At 36.9% G+C, this 25,744-nt stretch overlaps 1 protein-coding gene across 1 annotated transcript in view; it reads right to left on the bottom strand.

Annotated features, from left to right (window-relative positions):
- Nucleotides 1–2,046: 2,046 nt before the first annotated feature.
- LOC118276910 (proton-coupled amino acid transporter-like protein CG1139) overlaps nt 2,047–25,744 on the bottom strand; it is a 33,641-nt gene continuing 9,943 nt past the window's right edge. Inside the window, exons 4-10 of the mRNA XM_035595524.2 lie at nt 23,106–23,236; nt 10,545–10,675; nt 9,135–9,251; nt 8,474–8,671; nt 7,273–7,378; nt 5,504–5,720; nt 2,047–2,886 (exon numbers count right to left, since the gene is read on the bottom strand). Of these exons, the coding sequence (XP_035451417.1) occupies nt 2,659–2,886; nt 5,504–5,720; nt 7,273–7,378; nt 8,474–8,671; nt 9,135–9,251; nt 10,545–10,675; nt 23,106–23,236 (1,128 nt within the window). The 3' untranslated portion in view covers nt 2,047–2,658. The remainder of the gene's footprint in view (nt 2,887–5,503; nt 5,721–7,272; nt 7,379–8,473; nt 8,672–9,134; nt 9,252–10,544; nt 10,676–23,105; nt 23,237–25,744) is intronic.

Here is a 25,744-nt window from a genome sequence, read left to right on the forward strand (position 1 = left end):
CTGCAAAGTTTCAGAAAAATCCGTTCAGTAGTTGTTGCGTGAGAGCAACAAACACACACACACACACACACACACACACACACACACATTATTACAACCTTTCACGTTTATAATATTAGTTAAATTATTAAATTATATGAAACATCTGTCCTGTCTGCGAATGAAAGGAATGCCAAAAATATAATATCTTCCTAAAGTGTTTATTTATAAAACTTAATTATTTTATAATGATGACGTTTACCTATTGCAGTAGTCCATGCGTTTCATATCCAAGATGTAAGCTGTTTTAAATAACTTCCTAAAAAAGTCACTGTGCGCTTGCGTTGGTATGTTTTCATTCGAGAGTATAGGTAAGCACCTACCCAGTTGCGTCTGTAGCGACTCCCAAAATGGCTACAATATCAGCGGGGAGGGGTCCCGCCCTGCCCCGCGGAGCTTGACTCTGTATAGTGTTAAAACGAATTGTGATTTTTAAATTATGTGATTTATAGTTTATAGTAATATTATGTTTTATCTATTACTTAAGAAATAGAAATATAAATCAATCGATGACATTTTTTTCTTTATATCCTTTTAATTAGCTTCTCTACTCAATTTCAAACCAAAAGACTAAAACTATTTGCATGTTACGATAAAAAGTATAGAAATATACGTGACAATGAAAACGTCTTATATGGGAATATCTCGTCAGCGCATCGTAAATCATGGTCACCCTTCTTTTAACTCTAGTTACAGGGTATAAGTTCTGTAACTCGCGATTTTCAAACATTAGAACTTCATTCATGATGTTTACAAATTCTTCGAAATCGTATCAGTGATTAGCAAAAATAAAGACACCTGTACCAAGCTCCGTTTAAGCTCCACTTTAAGAAACACGTGGCCGCGCGGTTCGCCATTACGTGAGTGTTGTGGAACGAGAAGTCCAAACTTTGGAGCTATATTTTTACAATGTATTTTTTCTTCGAAATCCTATCAGTGATTAGCAAAAAAACTTAGACTTTTACAACGCTCCGTTTAAGAGAACTGGTGGCCGCGCGGTTCGCTTTGTGCGGACTGCGCGGCCAAACTTTGGAGTGATGTAGGTCGTGAACTACAGACAGTAGGGCATTATTTTTATGATCTACATTTTCTTCGAAATCCTGTCAGTGATTAGCAAAAGGAATTAGACTTTTACAACGCTCCGTTTAAGAGAACTGGTGGCCGCGCAGTTGAATTCATGCGGACTGCGCGGCCACGGTTAAACCCACATAACTTTCTGATTATTGACTCTTCGAATTTGCGGTTTTCACTGTTCATCTTTTACAAATTCCTTCGAAATGCTGACATAAGTTTTTTTTTCTACGACATAGTGGCCGAGCAGTCGAAACGGACACTTCTCAGTGTGGTACTGTGGTGCCTATTCTCAGTGTGGTACTGTGGTCCCTATTCTCAGTGTAGTACTGTGGTGCCTATTCTCAGTGTGGTACTGTGGTGCCTATTCTCAGTGTGGTTCTGTGGTCCCTCAGTTCGCACCTACATGTGTGTGCAGGAAAAACAATGAGAGTCATAGTCCACGATCGGCTAACAGAACTATCGTGGTCAACTACATACATTTATGTCAAGTCTAACTTTTAAGAGGAAGATTCGCGAGCTTTTACTAAAGAGGTTGGCTGATTCATCACATTGACTATTTTCTGCATGTAGTATGTATTATTTATGTGTATATATATCTTTATATATATATCTTTATATTATATATATATATATATATATATATATATTTTTATGTATGTATCATATTATATTATATCACTATTATAAATATATGTTTATAGGACTAGTATGTATTATTGCGTATATGTTCGATATACATCGTATCATTTCTCATTTTAAATAATCTAACATGTTCCATGCACCCGCCTGTTGTTCTCTGCACCACCCAAGGGTCAGACAGGTAGAAAATGCCAACGGCATTATGTCCACCCATGTTCTTGTGCATAAAGCTTTAAATAAATAAATAAATATTATTAATTCATTTTTGGTTAAGTAGAAAAAAAAACCAAAACATTATTTTCAAATTAATTTATTTATAGAAAAACAAAATTCATAATAATCTATAATAATGATATAATATATAATTCAAATTAATCGGCCCTCCTCAAGACAAACTGTAATAGGTTTTTGTCGTTGAATTTTATCCAAATGTGGGGTCAACGTCACCGCCTGTTACACAGATCACATCAAATTGTGTTATTATTTAAAACTAGCTTTGGCCCGCGACTTCGTTAGCCGTTTAAAATTCATCTATCCAGCCATCTATCGAGCACAGTGTTCAACACTTCAACCGCGTCCGCGAAGTTATAACGTACCGGACAGACGGCCAGACGGACAGACGGACAGACGGACAGACGGACAGACAGCCAGCCAGACAAAAAATCCAAAAATTGTTTTTTTGGTTTCGGTGACTCTTTTACTTATAGGAGGAAATCTAAGTTTTTTGGAAAATATTTAATGTACAGACATTAAATTTTAACTGTCATATTATATGTATTGATTAGAATGCCAAAAAAGGTTTTAGTATTTTTAGTCCCTTCATATTTTTTTCATTATTTCTATTTGGATAAGACTAAATAGAAATTATAATTTAAACGTTAATTAAATATGAATATAATTTTAATTTTATTCGTCTGGTGTTTGAGCAATGTTGATTTTGTAAAATACGGTGCCCAGTTCTATTATAGCGACCATACTACCGCAGACAAATATGAACAATCCAATAACTAGAAGAACTATCCCTCTCCACAGCTTCCACTTCATTGAACCAAGTCCTGGCCTGTCCCAGATTACCAGTAAAGTGATAATATTAGGCCATACGAACGCCATGTTAGCAATACAGAACACTCCCAGCTGAAAAATTAAAAGCAGATTTAGTTATAATCGACACAAAAAATAGACCTTTTTTTTGTTTTGAGGGGGGAAAATCATCCAATGACTTCTCTCGCCTTAGGCGAGGCGAGGTAGAGGGAGTGTCACTACTAAAAACCAGCCCGTTACTACTCCTGCTTTTCGAACCGGAGCCCCGGTAAACCCGCTAGGTAGTCCGCAGCTCTAGTAACATGGTTACCTTTTTTTCTGTGGTACAACCACTGGCCCCATTATCCTTGATCTCCCCAAATCCAACAACGCTTGCGTTGTGTGAGTGAGGTTACCGGAGGCACAATTCCTCCCTTCCCAATCTTCCCAATCCCCAATTCCTCAACAACCCTCAAATTACTAACCTCCAAAAGGCCGGCAACGCACTTCTAACGCCTTTATTTCCGACGACCATGGATAGCGCCAATTGCTTACCATCAGGTGATCCGTCGGCTCGTTTACCGGCTTATCCCATAAATCAAAAGCTGTGAGAGTCAAAATGGTGGGTGTATGATTATAATTGATAACGAAGCAAATTATACAAAGTACCAAAAAAAAATTAATGTACCTAAATAAAAAAAATATACAGGGTGTCCCTGAAATCGACGTCCAACGGGCACTAGATGATCAGCAAGGTTCCAACTGTTATCAGAAAAATATAAAAAAATTCTAAGTCCTACAGTTTTTAAATTACAGTGACTTATGTGTTATCCACGAAAAAGTACACCCTGTGCCAGTCTTTTGACTCTTGTTGCTACAAATCTTTATTTTTTCGTCTGCAGTCTTCCTTACATTATCCTGAATAGTGCTCCAGTAATATGGAATCATAAATTCTTAGCCAACTGCTTTAGATTGGGAAACATTGTTAGTTTTAGAGGAACCAAATACTCTGAATAAAATTTTTACCTTACTTTAAGTGACTGTACTGAATAAATTATGTATGGCGCTAGTAGTGGCAAATTTCACCAAAGTTGGCGCATTTAATAAGGATTATAAAATGGTATAGCACTTTGCACATTATTTCTTAAATTCGACACAAAAAAGATTTTTCAACGAAACTCGGTTTCGATGAATTTATTTGAACTTACTAATATTTCTTCTTGTGTACTCAAATCATACGTTACATCCTCGTATGCACTACACAACACTTTGCACGCGATTTGTTATCATGATGTTGAATATCAGCGAGGATCTCTTGTCAAACAACATTGTCTGTCTACTCATGATTTCGCTTGCAGCTTTCGTCGGCAATATTACTAGACTTACTAGAGGAACTGATGTTGTGTATCTTGTTTCACTAAATAATATTGAATGATTGCAATATGATGTTCATAGTGCATCAAACGCATTATCAAGTGTAGTAAAATCAAAAGGAACGGACGTGGCAGATTAATGTACACAGCATATCGACGCGGTAGTGCTATGGTGTACATAAGTTCTTACGCACAATTACTCGTCATATCCCCATCAAAAAAAAAGAAATGGATGAATCCTCCGATTAAGTTACGTGTTCTTGTGATCAAATGCGGGATGAAGCATCAAATATTCCTTAGTTTGTCGAGAAAGAGTTATTTGCACCATTACAAGGAATTGCAGGTAAAGCTAAAATTAATTTAAAAAATAAATAATCAACACGGTGCAAAAAAGCCAGTGCTCAGCTAAAATGCCGAAGCCCGGGTACGATGGCTCGAGATGCACAACACCAGTTCGTCTAGCGATAATATTGCCGACGAATGTTGCAAGCGAAATCACGGGTAAACAGACAATGTTGTTTGACAAGAGATCCTCGCTGATTTTCAACATGATGATAACAAATAGCGTGCAAAGTGCTGTCTAGTGCATACGAGGTTATAACGTATGATTTGAGTACACTAGAAGAATTTTTAGTAAGTTCAAATAAATTCATCGAAACGGAGTTTCATTGAAAAATCTTTTTTTGTGTCGCATTTAAGAAATAATGTGCAAAGTGCTATACCATTTTATAATCCTTATTAAATGCGCCAACTTTGGTGAAATTTGCCACTACTAGCGCCATACATAATTTATTCAGTACAGTCACTTAAAGTAAGGTGAAAATTTTATTCAGAGTATTTGGTTCCTCTAAAACTAACAATGTTTTCCAATCTAAAGCAGTTGGATAAGAATTTATGATTTCATATTACTGGAGCACTATTCAGGATAATGTAAGGAAGACTGCAGACGAAAAAATAAAGATTTGTAGCAACATGAGTCAAAAGACTGGCACAGGGTGTACTTTTTCGTGGATGACACATAAGTCACTGTAATTTAAAAACTGTAGGACTTAGATTTTTTTTTATATTTTTCTGATAACATTTGGAACCTTGCCGATCATCTGGTGCCTGTTGGACGTCGACTTCAGGGACACCCTGTATATAATTGGTTTAAATAAAATTGTACTTCCATTATATTGTAACAAAATTATTACGAAATAGCACGTACACCCACCATTGACCATGGACATGTCCACAACTATGGGGTCCTTGCTTTGGGAATGGGACAGAGGGGTAGCTTACATCCTACCCCTCCTTTCCGCTCCATGATCTATATATCACTGGTCCATAATGGAAAGTATAACCAAAATATTACTTACAAATCCCATAAGAGCATTAATGTCCGGAAATACAACCGCAATCATTCCAATGACAGTTACAAATATCGCACGGTATAGTAGCTCCCAAAATACTGCTTTTTCCGGGGGGTGAAGCTTCTTTAGATAATAAAAAGCCAAATTGAATGGCACCCAAAAGTTTAGAGCATGGGTCACGTAAATCATCGCCGCAATTCCACCCTTCAACATTTTTGGTAACCTAAAATATAACGTTTTAATGATCTGAACCATCGACGTCTTACCTTATACAGAGCAAACCATTTCTAACATGTTTGTCGAACAAACGGATAAGCGTAAGGATCTGATGATGGAATCTTAGGGATACCAACAAGTACTATCAATAATTGTAGAGGCGAGTAATGCGTTTTATGAATAAAGACTAGCTTTCCGCCCGCGGCTTCGCCCACGTGTAATTCGGTTATATATAGCGTTTTTTAATGATCTCGACAGGGCTTTTTCTTCCACAGGCTGAAATCTTGTTACAACTGGAATTAAATATAGCCTGTGTTACTCAGGGATGATGTAGCTTTCTAATGGTGAATGTTTGAAATCGATTCAGTAGTTTCGGAGTTTATCGATTACATGTGTAAACAAACAAACATATAAAAAAATAGATTGTTCCTCTTTAGAATGTTAGTATACATACAAATCTATATAGAAAAAGTAAAGCGAGACAAAATCATCGTCTCAAAAGAAAAAAAAAACAGGATTTATAGGACGAAGAGGCCTTACAGGATTTCCTTGTAAACAATATTTTTAGTTTTTTTATTATTTACCAGTATGAACAGGTTAGAGGGAGAGCTGACACGCGAGCAAGCAACATACAGTTGTCCATGAGAGAAACAATCTTCTCTTAAATCAACACCAGCGACTTTAAAAGTTTGCCCTTGAGACTTATTTATCGTCATCGGCCGAAAGCTAGTATAGTAGCTGGGAAATCATCAAATGACCTCTCCCGCTCTGGGTGGAACGGAAGGGAGTGTCAGACTTTTACTGACTAAAACCCACCTCGTTCCTTCAGTTGCCCTTTGCGTTCCGGGGCCACGGTATCTCGTTAGAACTTTCCCGCAGCCCCGGCTCAGTTTATCCCGTTTCCCCCCTTGGGGGTTGACATTTCAAAAATCCCTTCTTAGTGCTCACTTATGTTACTAAAGGAACCTCTGTTCAAAATCTCAGACTCCTATACCGAGCGGTTTCGGCTGTGCGTTAATAAATCAGTCACCCAATCGACCCCCTAAATCACGATTGGAGGGTAGTTTGAAAAAACTTATAATGTCAAACATATTTACTTGCCTATGTACGTGTTCATGCCAAGTTTCAAGTTTATAAACCCAAGGAATAAGATTTTTCATAGAAACGTTTTTACCCCTTTCCCCCCCCCCTTGGGGGTTGAATTTCCAAAAATCCTTTCTTAGTGCTCCCCTACATATCCCAAGGAACCTACATTCCAAATTTCAGCTGTCTACGACCAGTAGTTTCGACTGTGCGTTGTCTGTCAGTCAGTCAGTCAGTCACTCAGTAACGGAAGAGTTTTATATATATATAGATTTTGAAAGACTAAAATTTGATTATTGTCTGAAGTGGATCTGATGATGGATCCAAGAGACAGTTGAGGGAACTCCTCAACGGCTAACAGTAACTACCTGGTGTTTTGGCACCCAACGGCTTTACATGTACAAGTCTTCATACCTTGCTACCTATCACACAGCACAAAACGAGTACGTCCAAGGAACCTAATTTGAAGAACTTACAGCGATAATGGCAAATTCATCGTAACGGGTGACACCGATTTATCCAAAAATGCAGCATACCCAAAAAGCCCTTGTGACGTAGTAGCTAATATAATTAAACCCATACCTGAAATGATAAAAATAGAGTATAAATCGCTGTAATTTTATATGCAATTTCACTTCATTTACGTTTCAGAGTGACCTACACATATGTATGTAATGTTTTTTTAATCTTATCTAGTTTTATTTTAATATATATTATTTTAAATTTTGTTTAACAATAATACAAAAACAAATATAAAGGGCCGATTGCACCAGTATCCGGTAGATTTGTACCAGTAAATGAGAGACAGTAGAACACCTCGCCTGGTCGGAAGATTCTCCATTTCTTAGGGAACTTTACTTACTGTTCCCTAAACTGGTGACTCCGATGTGATTGGAAGCAACCTTCAATTCACGGAGCAGATCAGCACCGTCATTTTCGTCACTATCTCGCCATGGGTGAAAGCACCTATAAATTCTACGCTGAGCGGTAATCAAGTCACAACTTGTCAGCGTCCTCAGGCTCATCAAGGACCACCACACGGCTGCAACGAAGATGTCCAGCCTGGTTCTTCCCAATGGCCTCATCAGCGTCTAGGCTCAGCACTTCTGCACATAGATCTGAGGAGATCTTCCTCCCGTCAAGGCAGACACAACCACTATGCACCTACCCTCGCAGCATCTAATTCCTGACTCACTGTGAGATACTGTAAACTTACTACTCCGACTCACTGAATGCCCTCAGCGGTACAGTTCCGACTCACTGGGACTTGGGATATTTTACACTGGCTCTGAGACCACTCATCTCAATCATCGACAGCCGTATCAATTTTTGATGGTATAGGTTATTTCGCTAATATTTTAGAAACAACGCTGTTGCCTTAACGTTATCCATCGCAGTATGTCTAGTTCACCAATGAGACGTGGTGGTCTCGAAGTTCACTGACAGAAATTTGTAATTTCAGAATGTTTCCACCAAGTACACTTTTGTGATCGCATGACTTTGACATCATTAAAGTTTTTGGCCAATGCTGTTCTTACAATTGTACAAAATATAACCGGGAAGGTATATTACCATTTACTTTAATATTGCTAGAAAAATATAACTTGTAAATTTGACGGATACTGGGACCTTAACGGGAATATGTACTTTTACCTTATTTTGTTATGGGTTACTTACCAACAGTTAGGGCAATAGGAAACTTTCTCGGCTCTGCCATATTATTTTCTATTGGGATTACCACGCCAGAGCATGACATGCTAAATACCCCAATCCCCACATATTCCAACATCCCATAAATCGATGTGGTAGTTTCCATTCCTTGCAGGGTAGGGTTTAGTATCATTGCATAGTAAACCACCATGACGACACAAAAAGCTACAACCAATAAATTCATTGAGTTTCGAAGAGCATTAAAATGAAGTGAAGAGTGGTATTATACATATAAGTATGAGCACATAATTTTTATTCCAGCGCCAACTTTTTTTAATAGCGCTCATGATTCAAAAACTACACTGAAGAACTGTGATACGTAGATTTTCTCGGCGTCGATAACTATAGCACAGTAAAAGACAATACATGTTAAGTCTGGTTAATCACTAATTTGAATCTCCACCTCCACATAGACACCACCTCGTGTGCAGTGCACCTAAATCTTAATTCTTATAATATTAGTACTTAGCGTGTAAACCGTGAGGTATCGCATCGACTATTATTTATTACTAGCTTCTGACAGCGACTTCACCCGCATTCCCGTGAGATAAGTATCCTGAGACTCGATAAACCATACATAGGTATTGTTATTTCATTTTTATAATTTTCTCAGAAAATATCTACGTACCAACCAAAACATTGGCCGCGATTGAGAACGGCGCCAAGTACTTCAGATGTCTGATCAAACAAATAAGTATGACCATGGGTATCATAACCATTAGATATACACGGAGATTCGGATAACCTGAGAAAAAGAGAAACATATAATTTAAAGATAGGTAGTGTACTTGTAGTTCCTCTTATGCTGAGGGGGCGTCACCGATGGCTTATCGTCAGGTGCTCCGTCTATCTGTTTGCCGCTCTAGACCAACCCGCCTATAGTTGTCATAATCTAAGAGGTCAACTCTGACATTTGTCCGTATATGTTCAGACTGCTGTAAACTATTACCTATATGAATGGAACCTCCACGCAAAAAATAAAAAAGTCGAATTCATATTAATATTAATTCAGTACTACGTTACTCATACACCTTCATTAAACATATTATTTATAAGCATCTTTATCATAATAATTATAGAAATAAACAATCACTAGTTACAATTTCAAATCAATTCTGCTCTATAGACTGCGCATTTAGGGTAATGACTTTCTAAGAACACATTACAGCATAAATTAGTTTATATGAATACGCATACACGACATCCAATTCTCTACAAAACGTGTCTGTATTCCCTGTACATTTTCCAAAAAATCAGTCGGGTGAAAAGCAACTGAGCCACTAGAGATGTTTCCTTGATAAATATAATCTATTACAATAAACATTTATTGGTCAGTCACGTTTCGTAGCAGTTACTGGATCTGAACAGCGTAGCGTAACGCAGTACTCTCGTACCGTAGTATCTCGTAGTCTACCTGTTCCACGTCTGCGAACAAAGCTTCTGGTCTCTAGGTACTTCTTGTATACTTTTTTTGCCTTAGGCCGACTTAGATGAAGTCTGCGTGCTACTTACCGTTGTTCGACGGATGATGTAACTATAACTAAATTGTAACTTTACAGGACGATGGGCGATCGTCCAGTACAGTTACACTTTGGTTATAGCGGTACCTAGACTGACAAATGTCAAAGTTGACCTCTTAAATTGTGTCGACTATAACGTGGAGACTATGGCCAACTCTTCTATATATTAAAAGAAGGTTCAACAGTGAACTTTCGCGATACTCAATATTTCCTATCATTTTATAGTTATAGCCATAATTTACTTTTATTCATGTCAAGAAAAGAGAATGCCCAAAAATACCTAGAGACCATGATAAACCGGTATTTTGTAGGTGTCATCGAAAACATTTTTGAATTTGTAATACACTATGCTTACTCTACTACGTTACAAAAAAAAACGATTTTAGGTTTTTGGTCCATATATTTTTAGGCATTATCCCTTGTGGCATGACAAGTTCTCACTGATCCCAAAACCTTTAATGTAAATACAAGTAAAGGAAATAAAGGTCCGTGCAATGTACTGTTGTTTGTTTACTTACCTTCACCCTTTCCTTCAAACTTAGCGTCTGGAACATTTTCAACTAGTTGTTTTATGGACTTGGCTATAATTATTTGATAGCAACAGCAAGAACCAAAGAGATCAATCATTATTATGATGTCTATAGTGTACCTATAAAATAATAAGTATCATGGTATAAAATACACTTTACTTTGAGAAAGATTACACTAAAAACCACAACAGAGCAACCAATTATTACTAATAGAGTGAGAGCCCACGACGCCCAGACCTTCGTTATATTATAAAAGCTGAAAATTCTTCTATACATGTCTCCTATACAGGTATAGGCAAACCCAGCTTATACAACCTGGGTCGCGGTGGCTTTGGCAGGCAACAGGTAGTAAAAGTAAGTAAAATTACAGTACTCCCGACGGATCTTGGCAGGTTTGAACAACGTGCAGAAGGCTGCGCAATAAGTCTTTTTTAGAACCAAATGGTGGCATGAGGCGAGGTGCGGGGGGCGACGATCTAGGCTAGAGATTGACCATTTCTAAATACAATTGACCCTTTATCGATCAAATATCGCAATCGATATTTTTATTTAGAGTTTTTTTTTTTTTTTATATGATATATTAAACGAAATAAAATTTAGAAATATAGTTAATTTTGTCATTAATAAACGATATTTCGACATGAAAATAAAACTAAAAGAAAGTATATTCTCAATTGAAAGTTATGATTTACTCGAATATCAATTATCATTAACGACTATTTGAGTAACGACTGTTTAAGAAAATTTAAAACATCAATATAACATTGAAAATAAATATATTTTGTGTGATAAGTAATTTGTCTCGTAGTAATCGATTTTAAGAAAATCGATTAAACAACACCCTCACGCACGCCACTTGGACATCCCTTTTTGGTTACTTCGTGAATCTTCGTGCTTATTCGGCAATATTCGGTACCCGGTAATTTATGTCTCTGTCACACGTTAGGATCGGCGTTGTGTTAGTGTCACTATCTCTGTCTTGAGTCACCTTGAGTGCAGTCGGTAACAAAACTTTTCGTATATTTTGTTATTACTGTTGTTAATTTTTATTGTTAAGTTTTTAAGTATTTTGTTAGTTTTTGTTTAGTGTTTAGTGTTTAAGCTTGCAATTAATTTGTGCAAATGTCAGTTGGCACTTATATTATTAAATATGTCACTAAAATACAATAGAGTTTTAATCGCCAAGCGAGAAAACTCATTTATGATTTAACGCAGTTTATGAAAAAGTAATATATTTGGTTTATTTGTACTTCGTCACTGATTAGGGAATTTTATTAGTACACTAGCTTCCGCCTGCGACTCCGTCCGCGCGGATGTCGGTCTTCGCGTGGATGTTTTATTTCTCAATTTTGAGTAAATCTGACAATAACATCTTATAAATATCTATTGGACCCAAATACGGCGAGGCCCATAATAATTCTTTTGAGCTACTGCTGTTGAGCTCGCGTTCTGTAGAATAAAACTGAAAAATAAAAATTTTTTTCTTCGTATTTTTCCAGGATAAAAAGTATCCTATTTTATGCCCAGGATAATAAGGTATAATTATACCAAGTTTCAGGAGGCCTTTGTTCAGCAGTGGACGTCTCTCGGCTGATGATGATGATGATGATACCAAGTTTCATCGATATCGATCCGTTAGTTTTCACGTGATGCCATATACATACAGACAGACAGACAAAAACATTTTTAAATCACATATTTGGGTTTGGTATCGATCCAGTAACACCCCCTGCTATTTATTCTTTCAATATGTTCAATGTACAGAATTGACCCTTCTACAGATTTATTATAATATGAATGAATGAGAGTGTTATAAACGTAAGAGAAGATAAATATAATTAGAAAGCTCCGAACTGCTAAGCTATCGAGAGTTATACGTGTTATTGTGAGACAACCACAAGAGATGGACATTTGCTGTCGTGGAATATTTTTTAAACAATTTTAAGGAGAACATTTGCGTTATACATATTTTCTATGTAGCTATAACCATTAAGGCTGCATCCGCGACGGAAGCTTAAAAAATGGAGTAAGTTCTCCTGTTTTCCCAACATTTAACCTGCCCAGGAGTATGAAGAATAATTGTACCAAGTTTCGTTGAAATCTGTCGAGTGGTTTTTATTTCTATAAAGAACATACAGACAGACAGACAGACAGACAGACAGACAGACAAAAATTTTTCTGATTGCATTTTTGGCGTCAGTATCGATCACTAATCACCCGCTGATAGTTATTTTGGAAATATATTTCATGTACAGAATTGACCTCTCTACAGATTTATTATAAGTATAGATTATGTTAGTAAATAGGAACGCAACCTTATTGGTATTTTGTGTCTGTGGCGCTGTCCACATGTAATATTTTTTTTTGTCTATGTCATGTTAAAACTGTCTTTTGTTTTTGCTGCGTTTTTTTCTCAAGTGAAAATAAACTTCCATTTAAAAGTTAAATACGTTTTAATTATTTACCACAACCACGATTCATATTCCTTTATGGTAGCAGAGCGTGGTTCTGTAGTGGTACAGTGCGAAAGTGGACTAACTTCAATCCAAAAAATTGTTGTTGCGATTTGAATTTGAAGTTAAGAAAATCTAGGATCACAGTTATAAATTACATATTTTGGGTGAAATCAAAGCAAGATGAGTCCTAATAATATGTTCAATTTGGAGAAATTGATCGGAAGAGAAAATTTTGCAACCTGGAAGTTTAGTGTGAAGACTTACTTGGAGCACGAGGATTTATGGTGTTGTGTTGAACACCCTGATGATAAACCTGTAGATTCAAGTAAAGACATAAAGGCAAAGTCAAAGCTGATACTGTTGTTGGACCCTCAGAATTACGTACATGTTCAGGAATGCAAAACTGCAAAACAAGTATGGGAGAATTTACAAAGGGCTTTTGATGACAATGGTTTAACCAGAAGAGTAGGTCTACTCAAAGCAGCTTTTTCAGCAACCGTCAAAGAAAACATTAGAGATTATAAATGGTTTCTAGACTCCGGTGCATCCATGCACATGACATGCAGAAAGGATTGGATGTACAAAGTCACTGAGCCATCTGTAAGTAAAATTACTGTAGCCAACAAAGAGCCATTAGCTGTGAAGGGAGTTGGTTGTGTAGATGTACATGTAAGTCAAAATAAAGTGATACAAGTCAGTAATGTTTTGTATGTCCCTGGGCTTGCTGCTAATTTACTTTCAGTCAGTACTATTGTAAATAATGGACATAAGGTTATCTTTAACAAGAAGGGATGTGAAATTAAAAACTTGAAAGGTGAGGTGATATGCACTGCAACGTTGAGCAACAAGTTATATATTATGGATACCAGTAAAGAAGTAGCACATTTAACCTCAAGTTCTCAGAATTGTAATAGTACTTACCTATGGCACCTGCGAATGGGACATTTGAATATACCAGATGTGAAGAAGCTGCCCAGTTGTACTGATGGTGTGACTCTGTCTCAGGAAGAATGTAATGTCACATGCACTTATTGTATGGAAGGTAAGCAAGCAAGGACGCCATTCAAAAATGTTGGTTCTAGAGCGACAAGGCCACTGGAACTTATACATTCAGACTTGTGTGGCCCCATGGAAAATTCATCATTTGGAGGTACGAAATACTTTATTACTTACATGACTACACACGAAAGGTTCAAGTATATTTTCTGAAAGATAAATTAAACATTTTGGATACATTTAAAGATTTCAAGTTTAAAGTGGAGAATGAATTGAAATGTAAGATAACAAAGCTACGTACAGATAATGGTAGAGAATACTGTAACCATAACTTTGAAAAGTTCTTATCTAACCATGGTATAATTCATCAGACTTCTACTCCGTACACTCCCCAGCAAAATGGCATGGCCGAGAGAATGAACAGGACTTTAGTGGAACGAGCACGATGCATGTTGTTCTATGCCAACCTGGAGAAGAACTACTGGGCTGAAGCTGTGGCAACTGCTGCATATGTTATCAATCGTTCCCCAACAAAGTCATTACAAGGTAAAACTCCATATGAAATGTGAAAAGGTAAGAAACCTAATTTATCTCACATGAAAGTATTTGGCTCCGAAGCTATGGTTTATGTACCAAAAGAAAAACGCCAAAAGTGGGATAGAAAATCCTTAAAGATGATACTAGTGGGCTATTGTAAAAAATACAAAGGGGTATCGTTTTATGGACCCTAAGACAAAAGTTGTCAAAAGTAGAGATGTTTCATTTATCACTATCACTACATAGTATAAAACAAAGTCGCTTTTTCTGTCATGTGTCATGTTGTCCCTATGAACGCCTAAATCTTTAAAACTACGCAACGGATTTTGATGCGGTTTTTTTTAATAGATAGAGTAACTCATGAGGAAGGTTTTTATGTATAATACAGGTATAATATATCACCATTGCACCCATGCGAAGCTGGGGCGGGTCGTTGAAAAATATATTGAAAATGTCAGTGTACCAATTCATTGTGAAACTTATATTCCAGTAAAGGACAGCCCAACAGCCACTGCAAGTTCCGGTTCATTAGAAGATGCAAACTCAGGCAGTGAGAATAAGGAAATACACACTCAGGAGTCTTCATCCTCATCTGCACCCATGACATCGAACAGAGACTCAGATACTCTAATTAATAGTGAGGACTCAAGTGAGTGTGACACCGAAGAACTTGATGAAACTTACCATCCTCCATATCCAATTAGACATGATGGCAATAGTAATGTAACATTAAGGTCAGCAAGATCACAGGCTAAACGAGATGAAACACAAAATGGTAAGACAGGCCTATTGTGTTTATTTACTGATTTGACTGATCCACAGACTGTTGAGCAAGCTCTTACATCACCACAAGCTACAGAATGGAAGAGGGCCATGGACGAGGAGTATACTTCTCTAATAAAAAACAAAACATGGACTTTGACAGATCTTCCTCCAGGCAAAAAGGCTCTTCCGAATAAGTGGGTGTTTAAGACTAAAACAGACCAGAGTGGGAATGCTGTGAGATACAAGGCAAGGCTTGTGATAAAGGGATATGCACAAAGATGGGGTACTGACTATGAAGAAATATATTCACCGGTTGTCAGGTACACAACTATCCGCTATCTATTTGCCTTAGCAGCCAGGTATGGGTTGGAAATCGATCAAATGGATGCTGTATCTGCTTTTCTACAAGGAGAGATCGACAGAGTGATTTACATGCAACAGCCTGAAGAGTATAAAGTTGGATCTCAGGTATGCATGCTACATAAATCTATATATGGGCTCAAGCAGGCCAGCAGACTCTGGAACTTAAAATTAAATTCTGTCCTGCATGAGTTAGGAATGACACAATCAAAAACAGATCCTTGTGTCTATTACAATAAAGAGAAGAATACTTTTATAGCCATCTGGGTGGATGATTTAATTTTATTCACTGCTGAAGAAAATACAAAAATGATTTTCAAAGAGAAACTGAAGCAACAGCTTGAAATGAAAGACATTGGTCCAGCAAGTCAATATGTTGGTTTACATATTACCAGGGATGGGGACAATGTACTACTAGATCAAGAAAAGTATATAAATGAAATATTAGCTCGGTTCAGAATGTCGGACTGTAAATCTGTGAAAACACCATTTGAAGCTGGCATGAAACTTGGCGATAAAAGTGAAGAAGATGAAATTACTGATTGTCCATACCAACAGGCCATTGGCTCCTTACTGTATGTAGCCCAAGGTACCCGACCTGATATATCGTTTGCAGTAAACACACTGAGCAGATTTAACAAACATCCTACAACCGCACATTGGGCTGCAGTGAAAAGAATTTTCAGATATCTGCAGGGTACCAAAGACTTGAAGTTGATTTACACCAAAGATGGTAATGAGAAAATCACAGGATATTGTGATGCCGATTGGGCAAGCGATAAGCGCGATAGGAAGTCGTGCACGGGTTACATTTTTCTGTTACAGGGTGGTGCAATATCTTGGCGGTCACAAAAGCAGCAGACTGTGGCACTATCTACTGCTGAGGCCGAATACATGTCGATGTCTTCGGCAGCACAGGAGGCGCTATGGCTCCAACAACTTCATGCTGAACTCGGTCAAGAACAGAGCAATCCACTCGTCATATTTAGTGATAACCAGAGCGCAATTAAATTGTCCAATAATGACTGTTATTTACCTAGGTCACGACACATTGATATCCGCTATCATTTTCTCAAAGATCATGTCAACAATCTTCTTATATATAAAAATGAATCGCTAAAAGTGTTGGTAAGCGCATAACTCAAGAACGCGTGGACCAATTTGGCCAATTCTTTTTTTATAATATTCGTCGAAGTTCAAGAATGGTTTTTACGCCGAGAAAATATCAAAAAATTGACGGAAAAACCCTAAAAACTGCCCTTTTCTTTATCCCATACAAACGTTTTCTAACTAATACGTAGAGTCAATTTGAGCTTTATTGCTATAGGATAAAGTTCATATTGCCATTGGATACTAAAAAACAAATGCTATTGGATAAGTGTGCGTTGGAGACTTGGAGCACAGAATCCCTACTAGGGATGAAAATGACGAAAGATACTCATTTGTTTTTTTCGCAACTTTGAATCTTTCATGTTAAATACATGTAACTTTGGAATAATACAAATTTAGGGCTATTTGAAAAATACAAATTTACATGTATAATACGTGTATTAATCAATGTATTTTTCATAAATTACAATGAATGAAAAAGACACGACACGACACGACATAAGACACGACAGTCTTTATGTTATTATTTATTAATAATTCAACGATTTTAAATTATATGTAAAGGATGATGCTGATTTAACCATAAAGTTATTATTATTAGTCCTAAAAAACAGCGAAAAATACAATTCCGTTTTTTACATGTATTTTACATGTAAAAAATGGAAAGTTGCGAAAGATACATTATAAGAACTTATTGAAAGTGTCTGTATTTTATTGAAAAATACAAAGTCCGATTGAAAAATACATGTATTTTACTTGTGATTTTCAACCCTAATCCCTACTAATATTATAAATGCAAAAGTAACTCTGTCTGTCTGTAATTACGCTTTCACGCCTAAACCAGTGAACCGATTTTGATGTAATTTGGTACTGAGATAGAATAGACCTTACTTGATACTTTTTATTGCAAAAAAATTGCGGAGAGTGGGTAAAAATAGGGGATAAATGGTCATATGGAAATTAGTCATTTTAAAAGCTGTAACAGTAAGACTTTGTATTTAGATACTTAATGAGGAATGAAAGAACATGTGCTACTTTTTATTGCAAAAAAATAGGAGAGAATGGGTAAAAAGAGGGGATGACTGTTCATATGTAAATTCGTCATTTTAAAAGCTATAACAGTGAAACTTTGTATTTGATAAACGAAATAACATAGGCTACTTTTGTATAAAAAGGGTAGAAGGCGTAGAATGGTTGATAGAGGAGAAAATTCGTCATTTTCGTTAATACTGTTGCTTGTGGCTTCACTCGCGTTCGATTCGTACCTACTTATTTAAATCGCCAATATCCCTACTACCATACTAATGTTATGAATGCGAAAGTAACCCTGTTTGTGTTGAGGTTACGCTTGCACGAATGTTTTTTTTTTGGAATATAACAACGAAACAATGTATTTTTTTATTGATAGGCAATATATAGGAAATTAAAGGATAATAATATAGATAACCTTGGCTACTTTTCATCATGATTATAAAATGATGAATCGGCGGTCGTGGTTTCTATGGAATACATATCTTTAAAAATGCTAACAGTAACATATTCTCAAGTAATTCACATTTTAGATGACATACGGCAGCATTTTGACCACTAACACCACTACGCGGACGAAGTCGCGGGAAAAAGCTAGATTCAATACATTTTCATTTGTACATGTCAAATATTTGTTGTTTCTAAATTCAAATTCTGTAAATAATGATTGGCATTTATGCATAAACTATTTGAAAAGGGTGAATAACAATTGTCTGTATTTTTTTTAAATCTATTGAAAATGTTGAAAAGTGCATTAAGCATTAATAGAAATTCCTCAAATATTTATGCGTGCGTTCAGAAATAATGACAAATTATCAACAGTTACGCGTGTGTTCAGAAATTTATTTTGTGTAAATTAAAGTTTCTATTCACGTTTTCGAACAAACGATGCTCTTTCAATATTATACAATGTGATAGGGGCGAGACTTCTAACCTGTTAAGGCTGAGTTCTACATCTAATTTTATCGACAAAAAAAATAATTTGGGGGGCTGAACCCCTAATTGAAAATATTGAAAAATAGTGAGTTTTTCGGTAAAAATAATTCACAAATGATTTTTTTTCTCACCAAAACATTATCAAACATATGAAAAAAGTAATGAATTAGTTAGCCAAGGTTATTAGCTACCGTTTGTCGTTTTTTTTTTGTTTCTACGACGCATACAACCTTTGATATCAAAAAAAGTAAAGAAAATATTAAATTAGCCATAACTTTTAGGGGGAGGGGATTCGACCCCTTCGACCCCCGACTTTTATCGATAAAATTAGATGTAGAACTCAGTCTTAACGGGTTAGAAGTCTGACCCCTATCACATTGTATAGTCTATTGATGTGAATGACATTGACATTCGTATTGCGCGTTTTTTAAAATATGCAAAATTAAATGTATATTTTTCAATATTTCTGATAGATTATCTTAATATTTTTTCGAGTTTTAAAGACTAAGAAGATTTTTATTTGCTAATAAGTGTTAGTTAATCAAGGTAAGTCCACATCTTCATATTGATTTTTAATAACTTTTGGTGACTACACAATACTACAATTTGGTATACATGGTTATGCAGAAAATGTATGAGAGCTTTTTATTTTCAGTTGGAATTTCGTTTTTAACAATGCTACCAACCAGACGTACAAGCTTAGGCCGCAGAACTCGAAATACGGCAAGTCAAAGAAATATATGAGCAAATCAAACTGATGAGCAACGCGAAGCGCAAAATGAACTTGAACTGAATCGGTATCAAGATAGAAATATTGTGTTTAATCCCCACAAAGCTGCATTCAGTTATAATGTGGCAATTGATTACAGTTCAGAACAAATTGTTGCTATTGGACTAATGAACATTGTGTGTCCACATTGGGATTGAAATTCAAAAATGAAGCCTCTGGATTGTGTTGCGCCAGCGGCCAGATCAAATTGACGCCATTGGTACTGCCACCAGAGCCACTACATTCATTGGTTAATTTTTTGACTCATTTCCAGCAGTACAATAATTGCTTTCAAATGACATCATTTGGGGCAACAAAAGTTATACCTACGAGACAATTTTATGCCTACTTTTAGTAAGTAAGTATAATGGCAAACGTTTTTTTTTTAGTTTTAAAACCATGTAGCTGGTGCAAAATATGTCGAGTCAGTGATGTGTTTATTTTGTAAACAATAAGTCAAATACATAATAATAGTCTATAATCCGAAGACTTAATCAGCAACATTTTATAACATGTTGTATTTTATAGTGGCATGAGCAAGATGTTCTTGGTAAAGCCTACTACCTAAAGCTGCCGTGGAAGGCTGTTTAATGTCGAGGTTAAAAGTAGTTTTAATTTGAAATGATGTAAAGTATTGTGGCAGTATTTTGCGAGCCACAGTGGTACAATTTGCTATACAATTACCTGTTTACATATTTATATTCTTGCAGATTCAGGGATTCAAATATATCATTAAACAGGTTCCTTATTGCCAGTGCCTGTTGAAGACTGTACAATTTTTGTAAATATATTTTATGGACAATTCAGCAAGAGAAGTCGATCAGCGTTGCGCACATAACAGTTCAGTAAAAAGATCCATTGTGATGAACAACTTCAAACATGTTTCCATTAACACAATAAATTAGCTGCATTATTCACAAATGCATTAGACCGCCTGCCATCAGATAATCACAAAATTGTCATCAGAGCCGATAAGGCGCCTGCAGGACAAAATGCTGGACATTTTAATGTGCCAACAATTGATAAAGAGCGCGTGTGGTATTTAGCTCAATGTTTACTTAAAAATGCCAAGTTCTTCAATAGCGATTTGTAAAAATATTAGTGAAATTATTGAATCCTATGGAATAATCACTATTATGAAAATATATTTTGTTTTTTTTTTTTAAATTAGTAAAGTCCTTTTCAGGTATAGTGAGATCAGGAAATTATGGATTCATTTTTATATGGAGGATATTATAGATTCCAGTTCAAATTGAATAGGGACTTATAGGTACATAGCTCAGCTATACAAAATAAAGTAGAGCATCATTAAAGTTAAATACGTTTTAATTATTTACCACAACCACGATTCATATTCCTTTACATTAGGTTTATAAAAAACTAGCTGACCCAGCGAACTTCGTACCGCTTTCGCGTAGCAATGATGCTCTACTTTATTTTGTATAGCTTTCCATTTTTTACATGTAAAATACATGTAAAAAACGGAATTGTATTTTTCGCTGTTTTTTAGGACTAATAATAATAACTTTATGGTTAAATCAGCATCATCCTTTACATATAATTTAAAATCGTTGAATTATTAATAAATAATAACATAAAGACTGTCGTGTCTTATGTCGTGTCGTGTCGTGTCTTTTTCATTCATTGTAATTTATGAAAAATACATTGATTAATACACGTATTATACATGTAAATTTGTATTTTTCAAATAGCCCTAAATTTGTATTATTCCAAAGTTACATGTATTTAACATGAAAGATTCAAAGTTGCGAAAAAAACAAATGAGTATCTTTCGTCATTTTCATCCCTAGTAGGGATTCTGTGCTCCAAGTCTCCAACGCACACTTATCCAATAGCATTTGTTTTTTAGTATCCAATGGCAATATGAACTTTATCCTATAGCAATAAAGCTCAAATTGACTCTACGTATTAGTTAGAAAACGTTTGTATGGGATAAAGAAAAGGGCAGTTTTTAGGGTTTTTCCGTCAATTTTTTGATATTTTCTCGGCGTAAAAACCATTCTTGAACTTCGACGAATATTATAAAAAAAGAATTGGCCAAATTGGTCCACGCGTTCTTGAGTTATGCGCTTACCAACACTTTTAGCGATTCATTTTTATATATAAGATAATATTGCAGTAATAGTTTTGTACACGAATGTACCTGCGCGAAAGTTCGCAAAGCCTAACTTCAGACCTGTCAGGCCTCGTTGAGAGCACTGTATGTTTCTTTGTGATAGTATAAAACATAGTTTTCATATATTTTAACTTACAATCATATTAGAAACCGCCTCGTCTATTGGCGGACACTTCGGATGGGAACAACCCCTTCCCAGACACCCTTACAGAATGATTTATAAATCTACTTTCCTCATAGTATAAAATCTGACTTTTATTTTCTGACCAAATTAGTGACACAAAACAAAATTTGATAAGAAATTACTTGCTATTTTAAAACGAATGATATTTCTGCTATCATTAGTATTTATAAATGATAACTGATGTATTGGCAACTGATTAAAACTAAAACTACTAAAATCCAACCAGAATTTTTTTATTTATTGATGTTTTTGTAATCAAATCGGGATTTTTTTACCAAAACCAAAAATGTTGAATATCTCAGAAACTAGCCACTTTCCGCCCAAGGACCTCAGAACTATTTTTGTAGGAAATTAGTTGTATTATCACCTCCCGAGAGGAATACGTCGAATTCAAAGTCACCCTGTATAACGAAGGTCTGGGCGTCGCGGGCTCTTAGTCCATAAGTTTAAGCATCGATGGCATACACAATAGATTCCACACTGACAACACATCAGGCTTTTAGACCTTATGTCAACAGTCAAAACGCATGCGTGACCACAAATACACCCAATTTACAACATATCAAATTTTGTAAGTGTATAAAGCGCAGCCTTCTCATTAGTCAACGTGAGTAAACCGTTGTTTTTAAATAATTTACGCACGAGTATATTTCACGATAACAAATATTTTTTTATGTATTTTTTAATAATGAATTAAAATATCTTGAAGATACCTACTTGATTCAAAGCCTCCCGTATTCTATCTCTGTATGAAGCTCTTTCGTTACAGATTAAATAACTAACCGCACTCCCAAAACTAGTGTGAAGGGGAGCACTAAAAGAAGATTTCCCTAAATTCACACGGGATTTTTATATTCATAGAGATGGTGTTCCACGGACTCGAGACCGTGCCCTTGTCAGACATTGATTACATTTGTATAGTCGATAAAACATATTTTACATATTCCATGCTACACTTTTTTTTTTTTTTTTTTTGAGGGGGGAAAATCATTCAATGGTTTTTCCCGCCTTGGGCGAGGCGAGAGGGAGTGTCAGACTCTTACTGACTAAAAACCACCCCGTTCCTTCTCCTGCTTTTCGAGCCGGAGCCCCGGTAAACCCGCTAGGTAGTCCGCAGCTCCGGATCAGGCATCAGCCCTGCTGGGCCCCATCTGTGGTGGTCTGATGGCTCTTTGAGGCGCGCGCGGAACGCTACGCGATTCCATGCTACACTAGCCGAACGAAGTTGTTGGCAGGAACTAGTTAATAATAAAACAAATTAAGGACTAACCTGAAGAGCTTAGAAAATCTAGCTAGGCCTTTTTTCGAACACATCATCAAGGAAGCTTCACCGACATCAGCATACGACATAACTGGTATCCTGGTCCGTTTGTAAATAATTATTGTAGATTGTACAAGTAGCTGGAATAAGATTTAGGCTGGTTTAGCTTCACGCTGGCGGCACGTGCCCCATCAGCAAGTGGTGGAGATCAGTACCCTTAATACGAGTTTGCTTTAAGTTGACCCAAAACGAAACGAGAGCGCGTTCGACATTCCGATTGGCCGGCTCGAATGAACCAACCAATCAGTTTTCGTTTTTTTTGGACTTTATTCTAGATTATAAGTTTAAGTAAATAAATAAATAATAATAAGAGCTTGGAACGCGCTCTCGTTAAACGTAAAACAAACTCGTACTAAGCTCTGAATCTAGTGAAACTAAGAACAAAAATGTTTTCTTTTTGATCCGACAATGGTGGTCTGATTTTTAACAGTTGAAAAGTTATAACTAATTTTCTTTTTCTGTGGTTATTTCCCATCAAGCTCAAAGAACCGATTACAAACAAAAGTACCGAGGGAATTAATGTACTTTATATTTATAGACTTAGCAAAAAAAAATAGTATAGTAAGTTACCCAAATAAGGTCTATGCCCCAATAAAGCCTGTTTTGAAAAATTCCCTCTTCCCGATTTCAAATGGTCGCCAAAGTTTGTAGAAGTGTGCATGCACATTACTTAACTAATTTGAGCACAGCAAGCAACCCGTGCCGCGATTATGTTGGAACCTACAGTCGAAAACAATCACGACGTGGAGCGCACTTTAGTTTTTATAAAATTCGACTAGTGTAAACTGTTAGTATTTTTATATTTATCAGTATACGACGTGCCGTGTCTTGTCTGTATGACAATTATACATTTAGGCATCTCCTCACATAAGTGAAATAGCTATAATATCGGTGTATTTCATATAATCGTTGTTTTGTTTACCTATGTGCCATGCCCTAATAAAGCCTACAAAAAAAAACGTGTAGGCCTTATTACGGCATAGTTGTTTTTCAGTAATTTCATAGAAAACGGATCACCAGCTTCTGTCAAAAAGAAAGCCAATGGATTTTGCAAAAGATGGAAAATGCTGTTAAAATGTTAGAAAGGGGTAAACGGGGTGAATAGATACAGAAAAGGGGTGAATGGATATCGGGAAATTCTTAATAGTATCTATTCACCCCTAGAATTTTATGCACCCTGTTTTACCCGGTAGGCTGCTGCGGCCAGATATGACTTCCAAAGAAGTACGCACCATCTAAAGAGTGGTTCGACTACACGAAAGCTAGGTCGGTCGCTAAATTGGCTACAGAACAAGAAGTTATTCTCATTCGTTTGACTGATGCTGGGGTACCGATGACTTCAAAGATGTTACTTGGGTATTATTACAAGATAAAAAACTCGTTTAGCCTGATGTGTAATGACCAAAATCAATTAATAAGATCTCATTAAATTAATTATTATGTTATCGGCTTACTCACGTAATGTTTTGACGAGGAACTCGACTAGTTTCAAGCCATGCTAGAGGCTCATATTCATGAGCAGCATTCCGCGACGCGCGCCCATCGCGCCCTCTGTCTGGAATCGCGCGCACTATCCGGCGCACGCGACGATGTTGGCTCGTTAGACTCGTTCGCCGGCGGCTGCGTAGGTGTTGGGTTCGATTCTCGGGTCGACACAAAAACGGTGCTACATACCGCGCTCACTGTGTCACACTCCAGACCCGCAACATTGTAGGCTGACGCAGATTGCAGACTTGGCTTCCAGGCAGGTGGCAATGCCCAGCCACCGTCTCTGTTGAAATTAGGATGACGACTTATTTCGATGGCCTCACGTACTTTCCGCGGTACAAAATATTTCTCCCTCGCTAGTACGGAGACCTTGTCGAAACGGAGGAAGTGAGCCGCGCCCGCGCTACAAGCATGCTCGGCAACTGCCGATGTATGAGTGTCTAGGCTCTTCACACTGCGTATGTGTTGTTTGAGTCTGGTTGTGATGTTGCGGCGAGTTTCCCCGATGTAACTCAAGCCACAGTCGCACGGTATCATGTATACCCCGGGAAGTGCCAGTGGATCCTTATCCTTAGGCGAACGTAATAAGTTCCGTAATTGACCGGGTGGGCGGAAGATCGTCCTGATGCTGTATCTTCGGCGTAACAGGTGTCCGATGGTGTCGGTTACTCCTTTTACATAGGGTAATGTTGGGACTCGTGATTAAATAAAATGAATATAATGCAAAGTCAGCATGCAGGCACATAGCGAAGGCGCCGTCCGCGCTCGCCAGTCCTTCCCCTCCTTCGACTGTGACAACTTGTGTATTTTGGTCCGCGCAAATAAATGCGGTTCACGTAACTGTTGTTTAATTAATGTGACCTTAGCTTTGTCTAACTAAAGTAGGAACACGAATAAGAGTAAACTAATAGAACTTTACAGGTAAGAATGCTGGAGTCCGCTCCGCAACTGCCGGTCGTCTTTTACATGATGAACTCGCCAGTCGAGTTTCCACTACCCGTCTAAGGTGATCAAGTTCCGCGTCAATGTACTGGGGATCACACAGGTTCAGTGCCCGGATGATTAAAGTGCGGGGAACAGAGGCCAGGTGGGAGGGATGA

The sequence above is a fragment of the Spodoptera frugiperda genome, chromosome 17 (assembly GCF_023101765.2).
Source record: "Spodoptera frugiperda isolate SF20-4 chromosome 17, AGI-APGP_CSIRO_Sfru_2.0, whole genome shotgun sequence".
NCBI classification, from domain to species: domain Eukaryota; kingdom Metazoa; phylum Arthropoda; class Insecta; order Lepidoptera; family Noctuidae; genus Spodoptera; species Spodoptera frugiperda.